At 36.6% G+C, this 25,316-nt stretch overlaps 1 protein-coding gene across 6 annotated transcripts in view; it reads right to left on the bottom strand.

Annotated features, from left to right (window-relative positions):
• The window catches only part of dbn1 (drebrin 1), a 158,309-nt gene that overhangs the window by 32,411 nt on the left and 100,582 nt on the right, over window positions 1-25,316 (bottom strand). For 4 of the 6 annotated variants that reach the window (XM_056446735.1, XM_056446738.1, XM_056446737.1 and 1 more), the window contains exons 3-5: window positions 15,694-15,806; window positions 12,376-12,465; window positions 6,229-6,375 (exon numbers count right to left, since the gene is read on the bottom strand). In XM_056446735.1, coding sequence (XP_056302710.1) covers window positions 6,229-6,375; window positions 12,376-12,465; window positions 15,694-15,806 — 350 coding nt within the window. The remainder of the gene's footprint in view (window positions 1-6,228; window positions 6,376-12,375; window positions 12,466-15,693; window positions 15,807-25,316) is intronic. The other 2 variants (XM_056446739.1, XM_056446736.1) reach the window with 1 other exon arrangement.

Below are 25,316 nucleotides of genomic sequence, written 5' to 3' on the forward strand. Positions count from 1 at the left end.
AACCTCTTAGCAAACAATCTGCATTTTTTTTTTCAACTTCAAAATACCTTATTTGGTGTGATTTATGAGCTGTGTTCCTCATAGAGACAAATAAAGTCCCCATGAAGTCAAAATATACTAGTATTGCTATACTTCTGGGGACATTTGGTCCCCACAACGTAAGGAATACAACGATTCCTTATTTGGTTTACAGCAACATCGCTGGTGTTTGAATCTGATTGGCTGAATAGCTGTGGTGCAATATACACTGAATTTGATATTTATGCTGAACACAAAATTAATTAGAAAACATTTTGGCAACAATACAACAACTTAAAGGTAAGTACAAATGTTCAGTTGTTTTAATGTAACATTTTAAACTCAAATGTTGAGTTTGTCCATATTTTAATGTATAATTTAAAGTAAGTATATGTTTAAGTCACTAAGTCAGTATTGAAGTAGTATACATGTATAATGATAATAAAAATAATGTAATATACTTTGATATTAAAATACTGTACTTACAGCATACAGTACAGTATACGTACAATACTTGACATTAATTAAAGTGATCATTGGTTCGTTGAAAACCAAAGAAGATATTTAAAATAATGTTGGAAACCGGGAGCCATTGATTTCCATTGATTTATTATTTCTTTATGTATAGTCAAAGACTATAAAATACACAAGCTGTGTCACATAAAGTTTTATATGGGGAAAAGTGTAACCGTCAATATGACGAATGAAGCACCGTCTACTAATACAGGAGCCAATCATCGATTACTATAGACCAGGGATGTCCAAACTTGGTCCTGGAGGGCCAGTGTCCTTCAAAGTCTAGTTCCAACCCCAATCAAACCCACCTGGGGTAGCTAATTAAGCTCTTACTGGAATTTTTAGAACCATCCAAGCAGGTGTGTTGAGGCAAGTTGGAACTAAAATCTTCAGGACACTGGCCCTCCAGGACTGAGTTTGGACAGCCCTGCTATAGACTGCCGTTTCTCCGGGGGAGAAGCTCAGACCAGAGGTGTGCTTTTACGACAGTTTGTGTAGTCAACAAACACACTGGAATCTCAGCAAATACTTGCTTCACATACATATGAAATATTCCCACATAAAGCTTGAAATCTGTATTTTTCAAATGAATCAACTACACTTGAAAGCTTTTTGTAATCTGTATAAAACAAACGCGAGGTACAGTCCCTATGGTAAAACGCACACCACATGACAGCAACTACTCAAATGCCCACAAACTTGTAAACAAAAAGTTGCTGTCATTTTAGGAGGAGATTCACCATCAAGAACAAGACCAGTTTGTGAATTACTTTAGAAGACGAGCGCGATTAGACAATCAGTATCCAGAAGATGATAATGTGTAGAACGATCATAAATGAAGTTGCTGTTGTGATGTCGTTCCTTTTGAGTGCACATGTGCATTAGCTTGGACAACCTGAAATTATGCAGATTTTGTTTGATTCGAATTCAGATGTTGTTTAATTTTATTGGTGCTTTCAAATATGTAGTTCACTCATAAGCTTGGCAAACAGTTTTTGGAGCATTTGATGTTTCCCCATTTAGACAGAATGTCCGAGCATACTGCCCGAGAGACATTTTAAAGATGGTCAACGAGTGAAATGACTTGCCTTAAAGGGACTTTGGTATAGTATACTATGGATGCTGACTTGTATTGGATTCTTTGTGAGGGAGCAGTAAAACATACAAGTACAAAACTATTTTAAAAAATTTACTAAATAAGAGTCTCTTGTGCTAATCGTGGTTGAATTTATTCAATAAGGTAAAACAGTAATATTCCTAATGTATTGATGCTATATTAAATGATTTTGTATTTCAGTGTATCATAAAATGCCATTTATTTTTGTAATGCAAATCCTTTTATTTTAGAGATGATCTTTCAGAATAATACATTATATTTATTTGTTGTTTAATTATTATAAGTTAGTACTTGTACTCCAGAAGTAATGAACTGCAACCAATTTTTATTGTGGAAACTAAGGTTCAAAAGAACAGAATTTTGGCGTAATTAAACATTTAGTTCATTAGTTATTTTTATGTCTTTATGTTGTTTAGGAGGAATTTAACGAATCCTTTATTAGATTTCCATTATCCTTTATTATAGAATTTCATTACCATAAATTGTATTATTATTATTATTATAAATATATATATTTTTTATTATTATTAATTTAAAATGTACATACGCATGCATTATTCTTTCTGGATTGTGTGTGAGTATATGTGTGTTTAAATATATTCCTATGTTTAATTATATATATATATATATATATATATATATATATATATATATATATATATATATATATATATATATATATAGTTAGAAGAGCAAGGACATTTTGACAGTATGTCAGATAATATTTTTCTTCTAGAGAAAGTTTTATTTGTTTTATTTCAGCTACTATGAAAGCAGTTTTCAATTTTTTTAAAACCCTTTTAAGGTCAAAATTATTAGCCCCTTTAAGCAATTTTTTCCCGATAGTCTACAGAACAAACCATCGTTATACAATAACTTGCCTAAATACCCTATCCTGCCTAGTTAACCTTATTAACCTAGTCAAGCCTTTAAATGTCACTTTAAGCTGTATAGAAGTGTCTTGAAAAATATCTAGTCAAATATTATTTACTGTCATCATGGCAAAGATAAAATAAATCAGTTATTAGATATGAGTTATTAAAACTATTATGTTTAGAAATGTGTTGAACAAATCTTCTCTCCGTTAAACAGAAATTGGGGAAAAATAAACAGAGGGGTTAATAATTCAGGGGGGCTTATAATTCTGACTTCAACTGTATATGTGTAGGAAACAGTTGCTATTAATTGTAATAGAATTTCACACCATTACTGCATGCATTATTTACAAATGATTTGCATAAGTGAATTTTACTAAAACATCAACAAACTTTTACCCAGTAGTGCATACTTGGTTGAGCCATCATTGAGATAACTGAAAAAAAAAAAAACAGGAAGGATCTTGGCTATTTTAAAGTGTGTGAATCAACTCAGTGTTTCGCATCATACAGAAACGATCATTGTTTCAGTTCCTCTGTATCAACAATGCGGCTCTAAGAGCTCTTTCCTCTAAAAACAGTAACAAGGCTGCGCTCTTCTGTCAGACATCACACTATTAGAGAGCCATTCACAGACAACTTGATTTGACCCCTTTACCGTCCGAAGGCACGCAAACAAGCCCACACACACTCACATGCACACACATGCAAACACACACACTCACAGCAGCCACTTTTTATCACTTACCCTTCAACTGGTTCCAAACCTTTATGAGTTTCTTTCTTCTATTGAACATATTTGGAAAAATGTTGGAAACTGTAAACATTGACATCCACAGCCAATGCTGTTTACTATTTTATACTGTATTCTGTCCTATTTGAATTTTTAGAGGTACTGTTTGTTTTATGGCTTAACTGTACTTTGCAGCCCTACTTTGTTTTAACAGCAAGGACTGCAATAGAAATAAACCGAGGGCTTTATTTTGTGTTTTATTCTTGAGGACATAAATCAAAATGTATGGGTTGCTTATAATTTGTACAATTTGTTTAAATCTGTCAAGTAAAAATTCGATTAAATTAAATTCAATTCAACTGACGTCAAATTTATTCTATAGGGAAATTACAATCTACGTCGCACATGACGTCACACGGGTTGAACTGTGCATATCGGTTGCAAAAAAAGATCGGTTGCAATAGCAAACATGTCATGTTGTGCGGTAGGATGCCAAAATCGAAAGTCCAAAAATAGAAAACTTAAATTTTACTGTACACCACACTGCTGTTAATGCCAACCGCAGACGTCTTTGGCTAACAGAGCTGAATGGAGTGAGGACCAAATTTAAAATGCTCGACTCTGCACGCTATGCTGAATCATACACATTACTCGTTTTTGATTGCAGCAATGATTTCAGCAAAAACATATGTATATATATATATATATATATATATATATATATATATATATATATATATAAATGCTCTTAAATAGAAGACATGGTTTTAAATTGTGTCACATTTGGTAACAATATATGTTTGATCCAATTTGTCTTTAAAATACTTTTCTGATATTTCTGTTAATATTTCAGAATTAATATTTGTAATCTTACAAGTTTAAGATCAGCAAATATAGAAAAGACTACAATTAAAATGTATTCTAAAGAAAAAAAAAGTAAATAAAAGGTTCACATTTATTGTCTCCTTAGACATAAAATGTACCTGCAATTCTGGATCGGGTCCAGGCCTGTAGCCAGTCGGGTGAAATGGGTGGTCCTTTTTTCTCAAAAAAGTGGACCTTTTTGCAATTACACGCCTCATTTTCTATTTAATTCTGAAATTTAAATACTGCATTTTAGTGACATTTTAAGCACTCTTCTGAATTAGCTTGTTGGATGGTCATCATAAGCACACTTTTGACTATTTTATCCAAAATAGTATTCAAATCAATTTTAATTTGTGCTTTACACCTTTTATTATTTATTTTTGTTTTTGACAAGAATAGGTCCAAGATTTAGAATAAAAGTTACTTGTAAAAATCTTTTCTCAACAATACACTAGCGAAAGATGACTTCTCTTTTATCAGATTACACAGCTGGATGTTGGCTTCATGAAAAATATTTGTTAGCATTGGCCAAAACTGATTAGCTGAAGTCACACCGAAGCGACAGCCAATAGAGAATGGTTCTGTTTGGTCTTAAAGCCTTTTTCTATGGGTTATTTTCACCATAATGGCATAAAAGTTGATGTATGGGACAAATTCTGGACCTTTGTCAGTGAGAGGTGGGTCTTCCAAACCACCCAAACTCCCCCCAGGGTACACACTAGAACATTCTTGAAAAATATTTTAATCCACTTACCACTTCAAATGGTGACAAATATATCTACATGTGTGTTTTTGTCTTTTTCCATTTTTTGTGATAGAACTTATTATAGATAGATATTATAGATTATTATTGCTACTACTTACAATATGTTTAATATGCTTCTGAACATTAATCACTTTGTCGGCTTTAGCTTCAACTGATTTGTTGAAGGTCTTTGAATCTGGTGGAATTATGTGAGAAGAGGATGTGCGAGAGCAATTTGAGATCCTCAAAAAGTGTACACAACAGCATCTGGTGGATTTGCAAAAGCAAAAACTGTGAGCAGAAGCACCTCCAGTTACGTATTTAGATGTCCCCAGAAATGTAGACCTGGGTACATATCCGTAATGAGCCTAGGTTGGGATCATGATTTCCAGAATTACAATCTGATCGTATCGCTAAAGATCCCTAAAGATTTCCACCCTTATTGTGCTGAAATCACAGAGTTTAGAGAGTTAGATATGCTGTGCATCAACTAAAAATCTGCCCCAAATTTATAAGCCTCCAACTCAATCCTTTGGGAGTAAAATCTAACCGTTTATTAGCGAGTGGCTCACCATAGACTTCATTTAGTTGTCAAGCATCAAATTAGGACATGCATTCATTCATTCATTCATTTTCTTTTTGGCTTAGTCCCTTTATTAAACTGGGGTCGCCACAGCGGAATGAACCACCAACTTATCCAGCATTTGTTTTATGCAGCGGATGCCCTTCCAGCTGCAACCCATCACTGGGTAACACATACACACTTATTCACACACACATACACTATGGACAATTTACGGTACGGACCTGTACCGCATGTCTTTGGACTGTGCGGGAAACCGGAGCACCTGGAGGAAACCCATGCAAACACAAGGAGAACATGCAAACTCCAAACAGAAACGCCAACTGACCCAGCCGAGGCTCGAACCAGCGACTTTCTTGCTGTGAGGCGACAGCACTACCTTTTGCGCCATTGCATTGCCCTCAAATTATGACATACAGTTGACATCAAAATTATAGTTTTATATATATGCCAAATGATGTTTAACAGAGCAAGGAATTTTTCACAGTATTTCCGATAATATTTTTTCTTCTGGAGAATGTCTTAATTGTTTTATTTTGGCTAGAATAAAAGCGGTTTTAATAAAAAAAAAAAAAACATTTTAAGTTCAATATTATTAGCCCCTAAAGCAATATATGTATTTTAGATTGTCTGCAAAATATCTTTTTTTTATGTCCAACAGGCGAAATAAACTCAAACAGGTTTGGAACAAGTAAAAGAAGACTAAATGATGACAGAACATTCCTTTTGGGTGTTCTTTCCCTTTAAGCAGCTTTTCTGTCAGCCATCACCCACCACGTTTTCTCCATTCTCCTCGTCTTTCATCTTCAGGCGGCTCAGCACTGGACTGGCCACTGGAACCGTCCCGTTGGTGAGTCTCTGTCCGATGGCGGAGGGGTCGATGTCGTCCAAGCTGCTGGCGTTCACAATGACGTCGACACCCTGGAGAGAGAAAAAGAACATTAGTAGCACTGCAGTACAAAGAGCACCTGGCAACCAGCATCTGCCACGCATTTCAATTACACGTTCTGTTTAAAGTCGCTATGGCACAACGCCTGGCTGGCACAAGAGTGACAGACTAAAGAAGAAAGTCACTAAAGCATTGGGCTGCTCCGAAAGTCCTCGGTAAGCTAAAACAGGCACGAAATCTACTTGACAATTTAGTAAAGATAGCTTTAAGTTGTTTCCTGTCATGTAGATTTTGAGTGTTTTATGGTATGTTTATGCATTTTGGTCATTCATTTAAATGTCAAGGGTGTTTTGGGGGCCCTAAAAATATTAACTTTTGAAAACAAAACCATTATCGTCAAATGGTTCGGTGAATGGCACGCATTTATTTCATTATATTTACCACTTTTCTTAAGGGTAGAACAGTACTGGTATCTTTTGAACCACTGCTAAGGGTGTACCTTTACCTAGGGGGCTTCTATTCAAATTATTATTTGTCCTCCTATAGCAGGGCTATTCAATTAGTTTGTCATGGGGTCCAGTTCAAGAAAAGCATCCCAAACAAAGGGCCAGAGAGATATGACTTGCTATACGAGTGATAACACAACTGCAAATAAGAGCCCATATATTTTCCCTTAAGACACCCACGTTGGCTTTTTCGACATTAAAAAGTTTAGTATATTGTATTTTAGAAACTACATAATGTCAGAGCATTGTACAATAGAATTTTTTTTTTTTTTTTACAACCATTCAAATGTTGTATGTCAGAGCACAACAAAATCAGTGCATTGCTGAGGTAGGCTTCTTCTACATTCAGTGTAGGCTTCTTCTACATTCAGTGTAGGCTTCTTCTACATTCAGTGTAGGCTTCTTCTACATTTAGCTTCTACATCCATGTTTTTTAACTGCATAACAATTAGGGATGCAACAATTATAGATTTTGGTTGTACAATTATAATCTGAAAAGTAATCATGGTTTCACGGTTATCACGTCAAATGTAAATTCAAGCTTTTTATCGGGTAAGTAGCTATTTAGATTATCTGTTGTTGCCATCTGCATTCATACATACATAATCATTTTAATAATAATTCGTAACATATCTATTGTTTACATTGCACTGAAAGGCACGCGCAACTCTCACCGTGAGATGTTATCTACTGCGTGCGCCTGGAAAGTCGCAAGCTCGTTGCTCCGCTTGTGCGCACACATTGTCATATATTCTTACAATAGAAATAACAAACCTGCAAGCGGAAAAGACGTGATATGGGAACGGCCGATGCTATAGGCAATCCGGTGTGCGTGCGTATTAGCCTCGGTGTACATACTTGGAACTTTTAACTAGTGCACTGTTGGCAACTTGGCACAATTGCAGCAGTTTCGTTTTGTTCCGTGCAACAGAAATGCGAAATAAAAACAGAAATAAAACAGAAATAAAAAGCCTTTACGAATAATTAACTGTGACAAATTAATAATAATAATAATAATAATAATAATAATAATAATAATAATAATAATAATAATAATTTTTATTTATATAGCGCCTTTCCAGAGCTCAAGACACTACAAAGAATGCGAAAAAAAGAGATAGTTCAAACAGATAAATGTAGACAGCATTAGATACACAAACATACAGGAAGTCAAATATAACAAACTGGAAATACAAAAACAAGAATTAAAGTGCAGTTAATAGTGAAATCGGCTAATCGTTGCATCCCTACTGACGATATCAGGGCACATTACAAAAGGTCTTTTCTACAAACATATCCAAATGTTTTCGGCTGCCCCCGCCACTCGCTTATGATTCACTCTCCGCGCAGCTCGTGCTGTATTGAACAGACGCACGTCACTTCATAACTATAGCGGCCGATTTTCGACTGAACTAAATTTATTTTTGATGTCTTGGTCACACTATTTGGGAGGCCAGAACAAATTGCCACGGGGCCGGGTTCGGCCAGCGGGCCGCCAATAGCCCTGTCCTATAGGCAGAAACTCTTCAGATCTAAAATGCCCACACACACACCCCACCATAAAGGAGATCCTTGGTTTGACTACTTAAGGGAAAGTTTCTAAATGTTCGGGGCGATTCTGTAACCAGATTAGTCCATAGTATAGAGCTCTCATGCTCCACACTATGTTTATTTTGAAGTCAGGTGTGCATCTTCAGCCTGATCTCACGAGAAAACGTAAGTATTTTATGTTTTGACAGTTTAGTGGCTAATTCGTACAAATTAGTACGAGTTCAGTCGTACGAGATTGTACGATTTTAAAAAGGAGGCGTGGCACCTAACCCTACCCCTAAACCCAATCCTCATTGGCGGATGAGCAAATCGTACTAAATTGTACTAATTAGCTCGTACGAATTCGTACGAATTAGCCACTAAATCAAAAAGTTATAAATTGTCGTGAGATTGTGTTGGCATCTTTTGATGTTAGATTTATCTTTAAGAATTTGATCTCCAGTATTGATCATTTATGAATTGACTGAATGAATCGGCATAATACACATTTACCTGACTAATAAATTGTTATGTTTTGAATTATTAAAACAGATTTAGTGTTATTATATCTAGTAGATTGTGTTAAGTCCATAGCACCACAACCCCCTGTACAGGTTAGTAACGGACTAAAACACGATAGACGGAGCAGCGTGGCACGCTATACGATGTTCTTAGAGCTTCGACTAACACATTGGCATTAATTCAAGTATACTTAGTCTGTAAAAGACATATCTCAGGTGGATAGGCCTTCATCTCTAAACTTTTATTCTATTTAAATGACTAAGTTACTAACAGTTTAAGTAAATCAGTCTGCTTAATTCTATAGTAATGATAATGGTATGAATAAATAGCTTTGTTTTGATTTATTAGATAGCAGATCTATGGGGACCACACAAAAAATACTCCAATCTGAGAAAGCTCTGCCTTTTTAGAATAGTGGTTAATCTCCTCTGTTTAGTGACCAAGACTGACATGCTTGTGTTTAAAAGATTGTATACTCGGCTGGTACAAGACTCAGGATGTTATAGGAATCAAAAGCAAAGCTAAGAGAAACAAAAATGAAGGGAACGGAGCTGATGGAGCATAGACTAACCTACATATTATTTAGTAAAAAGATGGCGCCAAATAGTCAAAAACAGTAACATGAGACAAGCATTAATATGGATGTGAACGTATTCTCTGATGATCAGGATGATTGGAAGTACCTGGATGAGCCTGTGGAATGTCACGACTGACCAATAATAAACAGTGAATGAGTATGAATAATGTGCACAAACTTTCAAAATAAATGCAATTTAGACTTTACCTACCAAATAAATCAAGCCATCAAAATGTTTGTAAGCTAGTATGTATGAGAATACAGAGCTCTACTGATAACAACGCTTGTGTAAGTACATCAAACATCTACATCTCATGTGTATTTCTGCATGAATTCATCGGCTCAAAAAGAGCAGCCGATGAGTTGACTGGCACTTTAACTCAATTCACTCCTGATGCACGTCTCTCTTTCAAGCCAAAAGCACAATCTCTGCTGCGGCCTTGGTCGACTCGTCGATGTTTGGCGCTGGAGTTTCTGTTTCTCTTTTTCACCCACGCAGCAGCGTTGAGGAGATTGAGAGCTTTGAAAAGGCGAGCGGCCCCTCATTCACACCGACAGACACCTCCAACACAATGGCCCCTGAAGAGGAGCGCGTTAGTCATCCCAAAACATCTTCTGCTCCACGTTACCAGCTGTTAGGTACATACATGCGCACACACACATGCGGAAAACACCACCCACAGCACTCTTATCTGCTGGAGCACAGCGCTAAATTACTGCATGATGGGAAACAAAGCCCAAACAGCTGAGGAGATAAAGCATTGAAGAGCATGAAAATGAACGCTATGCTGGTGAGGATTCATGCAAGGTGAGTCAATGTTTTAAGTGTTCATTTCGAAGTAAGCCGTACAAAAATGACAATTAGGTTTTAATGGGTAAATGTTGTGAAAATGTTTCTGGGTTATATTGTAGTGAATAAAAAAGTTTGCATGCATATGTTGTTACACTGTAAAAACAACAAAAAAGGAAAGAATGTTGGATTGTTGCAACACAAAGTTGGGTCAAAATATGGACAAACCCAACTGTTGGGATAAAATAAATAAATAAATAAATAAATAAATAAATAAATAAATAAATAAATCAATCAATCAATCAATCAATCAATCAATCAATCAATCAATCAATCAATCAATCAATCAATCAATCAATCAATCAATCAATCAACCAATCAATCAATCAATCAATCAATCAATCAATCAATCAATCAATCAAATTAATCATCCAATCAATCAATCAATCAATCAATCAAATTAATCAATCAATCAATCAATCAATCAATCAATCAATCAATCAAACTATCTATCTATCTATCTATCTATCTATCTATCTATCTATCTATCTATCTATCTATCTATCTATCTATCTATCTATCTATCTATCTATCTATCTATCTATCTATCTATCAACTTATCTAGTAAATACATTTTTAAATTACATACTACAAAGCATATATGTAACAGAGGCCAGCTAGCAAAGTGCTATGCAGGTAAACCTGACAGATACTAGCCATGGTCTTTAGCCTTCTTGTTAGAGCAACCAACTCCCAAATAAAGAATTGCCAGTTGGATGCCAGCTCAAATCGGATTGAGTGAAGTATGACCAGTGAGTAACACGTGGGGGCTCGTCCAGGATGGGAGTGAGGTTTAGGGGGTGAGTGTAATGGAGGCCAGTTAGCGAAGTGCTATGCAGGTAAACCTCACTCCTCTGACCTCTAAAGTTGCTCTAGTAACAGACGCTAGAGCCCATAGTCTTTAGCCTCCCTGTTAGAGCAACCGACTTCCAAATAAAGAATCGCCAGATCAATCCCAACTCAGAGTGGGTTGGGTGCAGCAGGGACTGGTGGGTTACATGTGGGGGCTCATCTGGGATGGGAGTGAGGTTTAGGGGGGTAAGTATAACGGAGTCCAGTTAGCGAAGTGCTATTCAGGTAAACCTCACTCCTATGACCTCTAAAGGTGCTCTGGTGACAGACGCTCGAGGCTGGTCTTTAGCCTCCTTATTAGAGCAACCGACTGCCATGCAAAGAATTGCCGGTTCGATGCCAGCTCAAAGCAGGTTGGGTGCAGTATGACCGGTGAGTAACATGTGGGGGCTTGTCCAGGATGGGAGTGAGGTATAGAGGGTGAGTGTAATGGAGGCCAGTTAGGGAAGTGCTATGCAGGTAAACCTCACTCCTCTGACCTCTAAAGGTGCTCTAGCCACAGACGCTAGAGCTTATAGTCTTTAGCCTCCTATAGAGCAACCGACTCGCAAATAAAGAATCGCCGGTTCGATCTTAGCTCAGAGCGGGTTGGGTGCAGTATGAAAGGTGGGTTACACATGGGGGCTCATCCGGGATGGGAGGTTTACGAGGTAAGTGTAACGGAGGCCAGTTAGCGAAGTGCTATGCAGGTAAACCTCACTCCTTTGACCTCTAAAGGTGCTCTAGTGACAGACGCTAGAGGCTATGGTCTTTAGCCTCCTTATTAGAGCAACCGACTCCCATGCAAAGAATTGCCGGTTCAATCCCAGCTCAGACCATTTTGGGTCTGAATTATAAATCTAATAATAACAATATAATTGTTTGTGTTAATTTTTTTTTGTTTGTTTATTATTTACTATTAATTCTCTAATTAAAAGTCAAATAAAAAATATTCAAATGATAAATGTATGAATATTTATAAAAAAATACAGCAAAAATAATGCAATAAGGATTAGAATTGTACAAATCACTATTTTACACAATGAATGAATCCCTTCTTTTCACACTTCACTTTTCACTGAAAGTAACAGAAGACGAATGTACAGAAAAAAAGAACAGCAAACACCCAGAGGACAGAAAATGTGGAAATGGCTTCATGTGTCTACAATGAGTTTTTACCTAATTGAAAAGGGAAGTAAAAGATGTCCGTTTTTACCTTGGGAAGACCCACCTGGAAAAACTCGGCTATGGTGGCTACATGACTGGCACAGGCGCACTTCCGGGCATCGGGAACATCTTCACCAACCTAAACACACAAACACGGCTTTATTCGCACAATACAGGAGCAGAGTGTATGAAAAAAAACACACACACTTCAGAGTTCAGGGTCTAATTGTCTCCATTCGATACAAACACCCACAGCTTTCAGAAAAGCAGAAACCCATAATCACATCCTTAAAGCTGTAATACTGAGGTGAATTTCCTGCTCTGATCAGAATCCATTCATAACAACAAAGCTCACAGAATACATAATAACTGCTTTGAATAGCACAAAAACATGCTTGTGATTAAAGGCGCATATACAAGTGTAATGATGGTATCTTGAGTCTTTCATGTGAGTTGTGTGGTACTTCGCTTTTTTGTATGTATACTTTCAAAATAAATCATCTTGATGATTTATTTGAGGACATTTTATCCCCCAGCAATACAATCACTTAAGATTTTTTTAATTGTATTGAATTCCTATTGAATTTTTATTGCTGTAACAAAGGTAATTTTTTTAAAAAAATAAAGGTTTTAAATATTTGTGTAAACGTCTAAAAGGATAAAGAAATTAAATATACACTGTAAAAAATGCTGGGTTCCACACAATTCCTTCCTGTTGTCCCAAAACTAATCGATAACTTAATTGTTTTTAAATATTTAAGTGGACTTTTAAAGTACACTGTAAAAAAAGTTGACAACTTAAAATTTTAAGGCAACAAACCTCAGGACAGTTTTGAGTTTACTCGAGTCAAGTACAGTAATTGGGTTGAAAGTTGAGTCAACTCAAAAATGTCCTGAAGTAGATTTTTTTTTAAGTGTAGTTTGAACAAACAGAAAAAGTCAGTTTTGAGTTTTTAATTTTTTTTTTATCAATTAAAGGTAAAAATGTTTCATAATTAAATTTGTTTTTGTTTTTACTTTTGATTGTGTTTGTAAACATAGCTACTTTTGATATTCTATCTCACGGTTTTAATTTTACTAAAAAAATATATATATATGATATTGTGTGAAAAACAACTGCATTAATTACAAGCGACCATTTTCCCCAAAAGGATGATATTAAACAAATCAACCGATGAGCTAAAAATCATGCCTGGGGGCTTATTTAAGGTTATGTTCATTCATTCATTCATTCATTTTTTTTTTCAGCTTAGTCCCTTTATTAATCTGGGGTTGCCACAGCGGAATGAACCGCCAACTTATCCAGCATATGTTTTAAGCAGCAAATGCCCTTTCAGCACACTTTGGACAATTTAACTTCACCTATACCACATGCCTTTGGACTTGTGGGGGAAACCAAAGCACCTGAAAAAAACCCACATTAACACAGGGAGAACATGCAAACTCCACACAGAAATGCCAACTGACCCAGCCAGGGCTTGAACCAGCAACCTTCTTGCTGTGAGGCTATTGTGTTACCCACTGCACCACCATGCTGCCTAACATGTTATAACAGTATGGAGGCTTTCTGCCTTTTCCTCATATTTCAAGAGTTCACACTTAGATATTGCTTGATAATATTAGCAGGTTTGGCATGCTGTCCCAGGAGAGAACCCTGAGCTTGGAGATAATAGAGATAAAAGGGGTTCTTCAAAAAACAAAAATAAGGGCGTAATGCTCGATGGGATATTTATAGTGGGTTTGGATTAATCTGATTGGCTTGCTAATGATTACAGATGAGAGACCAGCTGCGATCAATCATATCACGTGCTCCTCTCGAAATTAAGGTGCAGTCACACTGGGCTATTCCTCCCAGAGACTTCCATTCATAGGCACGCGAATGCATCAGACCGGAAACGCAAGGTCATGCGTCACGTTTCGCAGGTTGCTGCGGTGCAAAGTTCAAGCTTGGTGAGCTCTGACCTGTGAAATTGCATCACTTGACTGCGTGGGACCAATTGAGGATCAAAACAGGACCTCTCTGGACAGAAATTTAAAAATGGAGCAATCGCTTGCTTTTTTAAATGTCCAATCATCTTGTTTAATCCCTCCCCTTTTTGCAGCGCCGCACGACAGAATTTCACACACACAAACTCTAAAGCTGCGGTCACATTGGGCTTTTCCTCCCATAGACTTCCATTCATACGCACGTGAATGCGTCAGACCGGAAACGCAAGGTCATGCGTCAAGTTTCGCATGTCGCTGCGGTGCAAAATTCAAGCTTGGTGTACTCTGACCTGTGAAATCGCATCACTTGACTGCGTGAGACCAATCAAGGGTCAAAACACCACCAAGCTTGAACTTTGCACTGTAGCGACCTGTGAAAAGTGATGAATGACCTTGCGTTCCCGGTCTGACGTATTCGCGTGCGCATCAATGGAAGTCTATAGGGACAAAAGCCCAGTGTGACCGCAGCTTAAAGCTACGGTCACACTGGGCTTTGTGTGTGCGAAATTCTGTCGTGCAGCACTGCGAAAAGGGGCGGGATTAAACAAGATAATTAGACATTAAAAAAGCGAGCGATTGCTCCAAGTTTTTTTTTTCATTTCTGTCTAGAGAGGTCCTGTTTTGATCCTCAATTGGTCTCATGAAGTCAAGTGATGTGGTTTCGCAGGTCAGAGTTCACCAAGCTTGAACTTTGCGCCGCAGCGAACTGCGAAACTTAACGCATGACCCCGCGTTTCCGGTCTGACGCATTCGCGTGCGTATGAATGGAAGTCTATGGGAAGAAAAGTTCAATTCACCTTTATTTGTATAGCGCTTATACAATGTAGATTGTGTCAAAGCAGCTTCACATAAAAGGTCATAGTAAATTGGAACAGTGTAGTTCAGTTTGTAGTGTTTAAGTTAAGTTCAGTTTAGCTCAGTTCAGTGTCCAAGTCAAGTGTGACCGCAGCTTAAGTAAGATAATTGAGTGATTCAGCCATCATTTCTGCTCAAGATTAGGATTACATATCAAACCACTGACTTTTACACTGAACTCTATCATCACCATAGACTATCTTTTAATCTAATGTTGGATGTCTAACCAGTACCAATTTCATAACTACTAATTGAAGATTGAGTGGGATAAATACATAAATTACATCCCACAACCACCATCACAAACACACATTTCCTGAAGAAGAAAGCACGTCTAGTTTAATTTAATTCAAGTCTGTGGTTTTATGTTGACTCGTCTGTCTCGGTCCACCTCTAGAGCTGAAACGTCTTTGCTAAAGGCTTATTAAAGTCAGTTGTGTGTGTGTGTGTGTGTGTGTGCGTGCGTGCGTGCGTGCGTGTGTGTGTGTGTGTGTGTGTGTGTGTGTATGTGTGTGTGTTTTCTCACCCAGTTGATGAGGATGTAGCGCGGCAGGGCTGATGTGGCGTCCTTCAGGCTGCAGAAACCATACATGATCCTGGTGTTATCAAAGGTCACTGCGATCTCTGCCAGACCACCATCTGTCAAAAACACACACACACAATAGGTTACAGCTTACAACATTTCTTTCTTCATTGGGTTGTTTTTTAACTAATTGAAAAGAGCTGAAAACTGTAGTAAATTTAAAAGAAAAACATGTCGTTTTTCATTGTGGGTATTTATTTTGGTTTATAAAATAAAATAAAATAAAATAAAATAAAAAATAAAATAAAAATTCAAATAAAAATAGAAAAAAATCAATTCAAATAAAAATACAATATAAAAATAAAATAAACTTAAAAAAATAAAATCAATATAAAAATTAATGAAAATAAATAAAAACTCATAATAAAAAATTTTAAAGGAAATAAAATAAACATACAATATAAAAATAAGTGAAATTTATTTATAAACTAATTTCGAGAGGATCACGTGATTATGTTTGAACACGGCTGGTTCTGCATTAACTATGTATTATCCACCAATCAGGCCAGTCCTAACCCACTATAAAGAGCCAGGGTTTCTCACTACAGTCATCTTCAATTTGAAGAATCACCCCTTTCACCCCTACTCCTCCACCTTTCCCTTCTTAGGGTGGCATGGTGGCCCAGTGATTACCACTGTTGCCTCACAGCAAGAACATCACTGGTTCTAGTCCTTTAACTGGCCAGCTGTCGTTTCTGAGAGAAGTTAGCATGTTCTTCCTATGCTCGCGTGGGTTTCCCCCGGGTTCTCCGGTTTCCTCCCACATTCCAAAAACATGCACTGCAAGTTAATTGATCGATCTAAATTTAGCACTACAGTCAAACTCTCATCCAGCAGCATATCTCTTCAGAGCAATCATTTTCTGTCATCAGCTCTTATCAAAAAAGGGGGAGTTGACGAGATCTACCTGAGCTCAAAGCTCCCCTCTTGCCCTGCAAATGGGAGGGAGCCCAGTGCTCAAGGACCTTTAGAGCTCAAGGCTCTCTCTCGGGACAGCATGCCAAACTTGCTTATAATCAATCATCAGCTAAGTGTGAACTCTTGAAAATAAATAAAACCCTCATATTAAATAATTACAAAAAAAATAAATAAATACAATATAAAAATACGAAAAAGAACAAAATTAAAACTTAAATAAAAAAATTATAATAATAATAAAAAAAAAAATCACTATTCTGGCCTGATTACACAACATTAGAGCATGCTTTCTAATCTAGTTGAATCTTCTGAATGTTGGATCTTTGGTGAAGTGGTTATTTCACAACTACTGGTATGAACCAGATGTATTTGTATCAGGGGAAAGAACATTGACGTTGTCGGACATGGACATTGGGTTCTGATATCAACCCAATTTTCATTCCCAACCAAAATGCTATATCCCCACAACGTTGGGATACAACATCAATCTGGCGTTATGTTGATGTCTTGTGCCTGCTGGGTGTTTAAGGCCATTTTGGTCATCATACAGTAAACATCTGTCATCTTCTCATCAGTGACATGCATCTAAACAGACTCTCGGTCAATATGTGTAAAGACACTTTCCAAACAGTTTGCTGGCATTATAAATCACCCATGTCTTGAGGTAGTTCATTTTGATGCGATTTACCTTCAATGTGTGATTTGATTGGACTCGCAGGACAGATTTTTCTAACCCCCATAGAAAAGAAAAAATAAAGTAGTGACTGCAGGTTAAAAGAAAGTAGAAGAGTAAAAGTACAGATACTGCACTAAAAATGTACCAAAGGGAAAGTAAAAGTACATATTTTTAAAACTACTTAGTAAAGTACAATTCCTGAGAAAAAATTGCTTAGTTTGAGTATTTGTAATTTGTTACTTTACACCACCGTTGCCAAGTCAGCATTGTCAGCAGTATTCTTGACACTGATTTGTACTGTTTGTCTTTGTCTTTTTTGTCCTCTTCTGCTGCCATTAATCTGCTTTTGTTTTTTTGGCTTTGTTTTATTGTATTTTATATATGATAGTTTATTCTATGTTATTATGCTGTGCTTCTATTTTAGTTGTGACTTTTTAGCATTCTGTAAGGGGTCTACAGATGACAAATAGCCATTCTTGGCTAATTCTGGCACATTTTATAGTAATGTTTATTAATGTGCATTGACCCTGTAAACAAATAAACTAAACTAAAGCAATTCAGGATTGTGGGGTGTTTCTGTGGGGGGTCTGGCACATTCAGAAAAGTATTTCCTGCCTTTATAAAAACAAGTTTTATCTATAGCTGTTTCCTCTGATAAATAAATAAATAAATAATTCAAGCAGACAAATATATAAGCAAATAAAATACATCTTTGTAGTCTTGAAAATGACTTTTAAGAACTTATTTGTGAAACACTCGTTTGTATGATTGTATGAATAAGTTTTTCTTCAAAATAACTTATTACAGTAATATTTAAACCACACCTAAAATCAAACTCCTTAAATCAAGCAAGCAAGTGAATATGTAAGTAAAATAAATAAATAAAATCAGTTTTTGTTTTGCTTTCAGATAAAACAACCCAAACATCATTAAAAGAAAATTAAGTTTGATATTTCAAATATAAGAAATAAGATTTTAACTACTAATTAATTCAATAACTGGCAGGAGGGTGGCTCAGTGGTTAGCACTGTCACATCACAGAAAGTCGCTGGTTCGAGTCCTGGCTGGGTCAGTTGGCATTTCTGTACGGAGTTTGCATGTTCTCCCCATGTTCACGTAAGTTTTTCCAGGTGCTCTGGTTTCACCCATAGTCCTTAATTATATGTAATAGCTTTAGCATTGCCATTTGGTATATATATATATATATATATATATATATATATATATATATATATATATATATATATATATATATATAAATAAACTATGTATATGATGGTAATTAGTATGGTTTTTTTTTAGAAAAACTATATGAAATGTATGAATTGATATTTATAAATGAAAAATTAAGTATTTCATAATAATCCCTATTTTGATCCTAACTAAATCTGTTGCAAATAATGTGTGCTGGTCACCTAAGACTGATCGGGTAGTTACTGCTTCTCATAAATGTGCCAATAGGCAGAAACAAATCTCTGAACAGACATAACAACACACACATGGACATATATGGTGTGCGTGAGATTAACAAGGAATCTCCATAGGCGAAAAGTTATATGGCCTTACCCTACCCCTAAATCCAACACACACAATGGCATGTCCTCGTAAACCCTCTTTATAAAGTGCAACTAGGTCCTACCCATGTCATAGAATTGTGTGTCCTTGTAAACCACATAAAAAAGTACACGCACAAAGACACACACGGTCTGGTGGAAGTTCTTTCCTGCTCCGGAAATAGGAAATTACCCAAAGCAGCAGACACACTGTATAAGCCCACCACTGGCCACATGAAAAATCTGATTCCATGTCTATGATATCAAATTTGACTCTGAACTGATCTAAACCAAACAGAAGTCCCAGTCATTTAAGAGCATAATTTGAGATTGCACTGATTGAAATCAGATTGACTAAAGCTATTTTTGTACAACTCAGACTTTCATACCCACAAACCACTGGCGAAACATCTGAGGAACAAGGCACAAAATTGGAAACATTCAGGAGTTTCAAAGGCACCATGTAATGCCATTTATAATGCAGCTGATTGTGCAGCCAAACCCCCTTATTAAAGGTCCTGTAAAGTGCTTTATAATATGCATTTTTATTCAGTGTTTGACGTAACCTCAATTAAAACATGAAGAGAGGGTGGGACATAGAGTAGCTCCTCCCCTTTGTAGCATTTTGTTTTATCACCTCTCTGCCAGTGAGGGTGCTTGAGCTTAAGCACATCAAATGAAGGGGGCAGGGCATGTCAGATACTAGAGAGCATTCAATTGGTCATAATTTGAAGTATAAGGTGACGTGAAAAAATTCCATTTAGACGGAAGTGACAAACTGCAAGCTGTACATGTATATATTATTTTTATATTTTCTGAATTGCAAATTTTGTCACTGTATTGGTGCGCACTAACTTACAGACTTCATAAAGACTCACAATACTGAAACTAAGAGTACGTTCACACCGAAAGCGGCGAGAGCGGCAAAGTAGCTGGAAGTCATTGATTTTCAATAGGAGCCAGCGGCGACAGGTGGCGAGGAGCAGCGCGGCGCGTCTTGCCAGTGTGAGCGTTGAGGAGAGTTGAAATCAAGTCAACTTTATGGTAATGATCTATGATGTGACTCCCTTCAGATTCATCACACAGTGCTTCCAACAAAAATCCTTCCTTGGTTTTTTCCATATTTCTTTGCACGTTGTACACACGTTGGACACGACAGTAAATAAAAAAACTGCAACTGTGTTAATTGCGTTTTTTTTAAAGGCGTTAAATATTTCAAATTAATCACACGCGTTAAGGAGCAAAATTTTGACAGCACTAATATTTATATATATCCATTTTGCGGCAGCCCCGCTAATAACCACATGGACCTGAAGTCCCCATCAAATCTTGTCTTGCATGGCACAGTTGCATCGACTGCAAAAAATAAATCCGTAAAATTTACGGTAAAAAAACGGCAGCTGTGGTTGCCAGTACTTTACCGTTAAAAATATGGTACAAACCGTAAAACTAATTCCTCATTTTTACATTAAACTACCGTATTTCATAAATTTTAGATGTAATATGTCTGTACTGTATATGTCTACACATCTTTTGTTACACAGACAGACGCGTTAGCACAGCCATATGCAGGTGGTGATGAGAAAGTTACATAATACACCAATGCTCATCACAAACAACTTTTCCCACAAGCAGAAGAGCGTATCACGCATAAAATTAAAGCCATGAAATAAACATTGTTTATCAACATTAGATGTAACATAAATCTCTAATGTACATAACGGATGGAGAAACAACTAAAAAGATCCATAGTAATGTCAACAAAATGCATAAAAAGGGATGTGTCATGCAGGGAATTCTGGGAAAGTCAATTTACTTTTATATACTGTATTAAAGAGCCCCTATTATGGGTTTCTGAGAATGACCTTCCATGTAGTGTGTAATACAGCTCTAAGTGAAAGTGAAATATCCAGCTAAGGCTTAAATCTGAACGTGGACAGTGTTTAAAACTATTGATTCATTTATAAAAGAGTCGACTCCTAGTACTTCAAATGAATCGTCTTGATAACGAGTCTTTAGCCATTTCGGCATGACGTGGATACGAAACTTAAGCCCCGCCCAGTTGTTGCATGCACAAGGCCGGGAAAAATAAAACCTGCGGTCCCGCCCACTAGCACAGTAGCAAAGAAAAAGAGGTTAAAATTAAGGGATAAATAACAAAATGGGTGGGTGGCTGGAGATAGGTCTGAAATACGGGAGATTTCCAGGAAAAACAGGAGTGTTGGCAGGTATGCTCACACATAGACTCTGCTCTCTGACTACTTCTATATTGTTGATAAGCTGTGCGGGGCATTTCACTCTGTCTTGCGCTGTACGCTGTCAGTGTCGACCAATCGCAACAGGCTGTCATCGGTCCAATCAGCGCAGATTAGCTTGGCGCTAAGAGGGGTTTGGGTTCGCTTAACGATTCATATGGGAGTCACTGGGATAATTAGGTAAAAATAAGTGCATATTATGAGACTATGAAAGTGTTTTTTTTTAACTTGCATGCATATTAGACTGTTGTTGGAGACCCTTACAGCTAAAAAAATGACCCTATTTCATGTATAATAGTGGTTCTTTAAGGAAATATACTATTAACCAGGTTACGGATTTTTACCGTAGAATTTTTACAGTTTTTTACTGTTAAATCATGGCCATTTTTTACAGTAAATAATTTAGGTCTCAGAGGCGATTTAGCTGGGAGAGCGCAGTGATATGCATTGATTTCATAATTTTCCAACATAAAATGGAATGCAAATGAAGAATATTAAATAAGTAAAAATCAGTTGAACTAAATTAAATATGTTTAGAAGTGATTAAAAAAATGAGCAAATAAATAAACATAACACTACATCTCCCCTATGCGATAGTATTTGTGACCTCACAGGGGGACGATATGGCCATCTGAAAATTTCGTATATCGCCCAACACTAATTCCTATGATGAATTTGTATTTGAAAGGAATTTAAAATATAGTTTAATATCACTGATTCTAACTTCCAAAAAAATTAAAAAATACAACATTACAAAGGAACATATTGTTGCACTTTTCAATGACAAATCCACTACAGGACCATATGTACATTTTCATGAATCTGAAATACATTACTTATAGTACGTTTTGCTGTATGTTTCAAGTACACGTCTTTCTTGTACACATTCACAAGAAGGCCAGATTTTTCATACAGATCACATAGACCAGCAAACCACTGACCTAAACCCGATAAATAATGCTTTCAAAAACAAAGTGTAAATGCAACCATGTAGATTTACCTTGATTTTACATTGATTTTATCTCTTTTGCTTCACCGGACTCGAATTTGAGTGCTCTGACCACACCAGAAAATTTATGGGTATTTTTTTTTTGTTTTACGCAAAGAACTGCATGAAAACAGTCTGTTATTTGTTGATAATATGCAACTGTAAATATAATTAGTGTGAAAAGCAACAAAAGTTGTTTGCATCATACTGCCCCGTATTGTTCATTTTACACAGAAACAGCAGTCAAACAAACGTTGACGTGCATATTTGCAGTTTCACAAAAAATGTAGATCAAAGTATTTCCAATAAGACTGTGTTGCAAAAATAAAGTGTTGTTAATCAAAATCACACAAGCCGAATCAAAGTTAAACCCCAATGAGAGGTTTGTGCAAAAATATCAAATGAAATTAGCAAAGAATAAGCAAAATTGTTTGAATCACATTCACAAATCTTATGAAAACCATTGGATAAAAAATAAAGTGTATTGGAACTTAATTTTTTTAATAGTGTATTTCTATGTTGTTTTTTTAAGTTACATTTGTTTATATTAAGCTATGCTCATTTTTATTGTGACAAATATAATTCCGTATATTCACATGTATTTTTAAAGCAAGCTAAAAGACTAAATGATAGCTTCGCATACAAATGCTGCAGGAACAAAAACACCAATTGTGTACTGCAAATAAACATTGTGGCAAATCTCTTGCAAACAATTCCCACAACAAATCAAACTTCTGAATGGTGCCCTCTGTGCTAATCAGCACGGCCCTTAATAATAACCTTCCATCAGTCACAGACTAAATGATTGTCATCAGTGAGAAATGACAGGTTTTCCTCCTCCGGCTCTGAGGGAAAACAGAAGCCATACGGTTTGATGCATTATAATAGTTTGAGGCACACTGAGATTTGAACTGCTGAGCGACAGTTATGCCTGGTATGCACTACTCAATTTTAGACACGGCTTTCATTTCGACAACACCTTTCTGAGGTTAACTGATCCTGGTTTATGTGAGTGATCATCGAATAGTATGAATTATCAATTATGCTAATTACATATAAGACATATAAGGTCATATTTGGATTTCACATATAAAAACATGTCATATATGCAACATATATTTCAAAATATTGCCAAAAATAGCCATTTACATGTATATTTTATATATCAACGGAATTATATATACAGTCAAGCCCGAAATAATTCATAGCCCTGGGTATATATGTGTTCATATATGGGCATTAAGTATATAATATTATATGTGATATATTTGAACACATATGTACATATTTCATTCCATTTATAGCATATATTACATAATTTGAGGTAATTTGCATATATATTTCCATAGATTAGATTTCTATATGGGATAAGTGCTGATGCCTGAGAAATGCACTTACTAGCCACTTTATTGGGTGCATTATGTTAGTACCAGGTTGGACCTCATCTTGCCTACAGAACTGCTTTAATTCTTTGTGGATTAGACTCAAAAAACTTGCTGAAAACATCCATTTGAGATATTGGTCTATACTGACATTATATATTAATATATATTATATATTCAAGAGACTTGAAGTTTGCCAAGAAAATATTGTACACATTACACAACCAGCAGCCTCAATCACTCATAAAAGACACAGACAAGAAGATGCATGCTTTAATGTTGTGTGTCGAATTCTAACCCTACTTAATTCACGCTACCCCTCATGTACTGCTGTGCTGACCACCTGTGAAATCTAGGTTGCTACTGAAAGAGGGGTTATTCAAGAGTTCACACTTAGCTGATGATTGATTATAAAGCTTGGTTGGCATGCTGTCCCAGGTAAGAGCCCAGAGCTCATAAGATCCTCGAGCCCGGGGTTCCTACCCGTTTGCAAGGCGAGAGGGGAGTTTGAGCTCAGCTAGATCTCAAGAACTCCCCTGCTGTAGTAGCTAATAAATAGATAGTGATTGCTCTTAAAAGATATCTACTTACTAGGTGCAGGTCTATAGTGCCGATTGGGATTAGTCAATTAACTTAAGTTGCATGTTTTTGGACGGTGTGAGGAAACCAGGGAACCTGGGGGAAACCGACGTGAGCACGGGGAGAACGTGTAAACTCCGCACAGAAATTTTGGCTGACTTGGTAAAGACTAGCCTCTTAATATTGCTTTTTAAAGGATTAACAAATGAACTACAGCCAATAAGCAAAGCACAGTGCAAAAGAAATTTCAAAATATGAGTCCCATCTCCTCAAAAATTCTCTACTTCACATTATTCTGTTGATGTTTTTTAAACTACAAATTAACATACAGTATAGACCACCTTGATCACAAACATCTTGCGGATCACCATTTTGACTGGCAGGAATTTACTAGAATTCTGCATGTATGATATTGAAAAACTGAAAGTAAGTGATGTGACATCGAAGTATACAGTAGTAATCAATACTCCAAATATGTGCTATGCATTTCACCCAAGTGCACACACACACACACACACACACACACACACACACATGGGCATCCATTTTGCAGTGCACACAGGAAGCTATTAGTGGATACAGTAGGTGCCTTGCTCAAGGGCACCTCAGTCATGGGTATTGGGGGTGGAAGAAAGCGCTCTGCTCATTCACTCCCTCCACCTACGACTCATGCAGTTACTTTGAATCAAACCTGTAATTTTTGGGTTACAAGTCCAACCCTCTAACCATTAGGTCATGATTGCACTTACATTATATTCTGTCACTGAAAACTAATGCTCAAATAAAAGTCTTATTACTTGCCAAAAAAAACGTAGTGCAAGTAAAATAATATAATCCATCGTAAATACTTAAAGCAATGGTTTCAAACTCAATTCCTGGAGGGCGGCAGCTCTCAGCTCTCTCTGAAAACCTTCGTAATAGTCTCTTGTAGTCTTGAACTCCTTGATTAGTTGGAGCAGCTGTGTTTGATCAGGGTTGGAGCAAAACTGTGCAGAGCTGCGGCCCTCCAGGAATCCAGTTTGAGATCTAGGACTTAAAGTATGAGTTAAAAGTAGGCCTCTATTTAAAAGTACTCAAGAGTGGCGAGTATTACCCTGTGAATACGCTGTGAAAGGTGTTTACATGCAGAGTGAAATCTGTGTAACCTATGGGGCAAATATCTAGATGTGATGATTAGTTTAATGCTTAGGTTATCCACTTTGACTAAAGGCTAGT

Source organism: Danio aesculapii, chromosome 21 (assembly GCF_903798145.1).
Source record: "Danio aesculapii chromosome 21, fDanAes4.1, whole genome shotgun sequence".
NCBI lineage: Eukaryota > Metazoa > Chordata > Actinopteri > Cypriniformes > Danionidae > Danio > Danio aesculapii.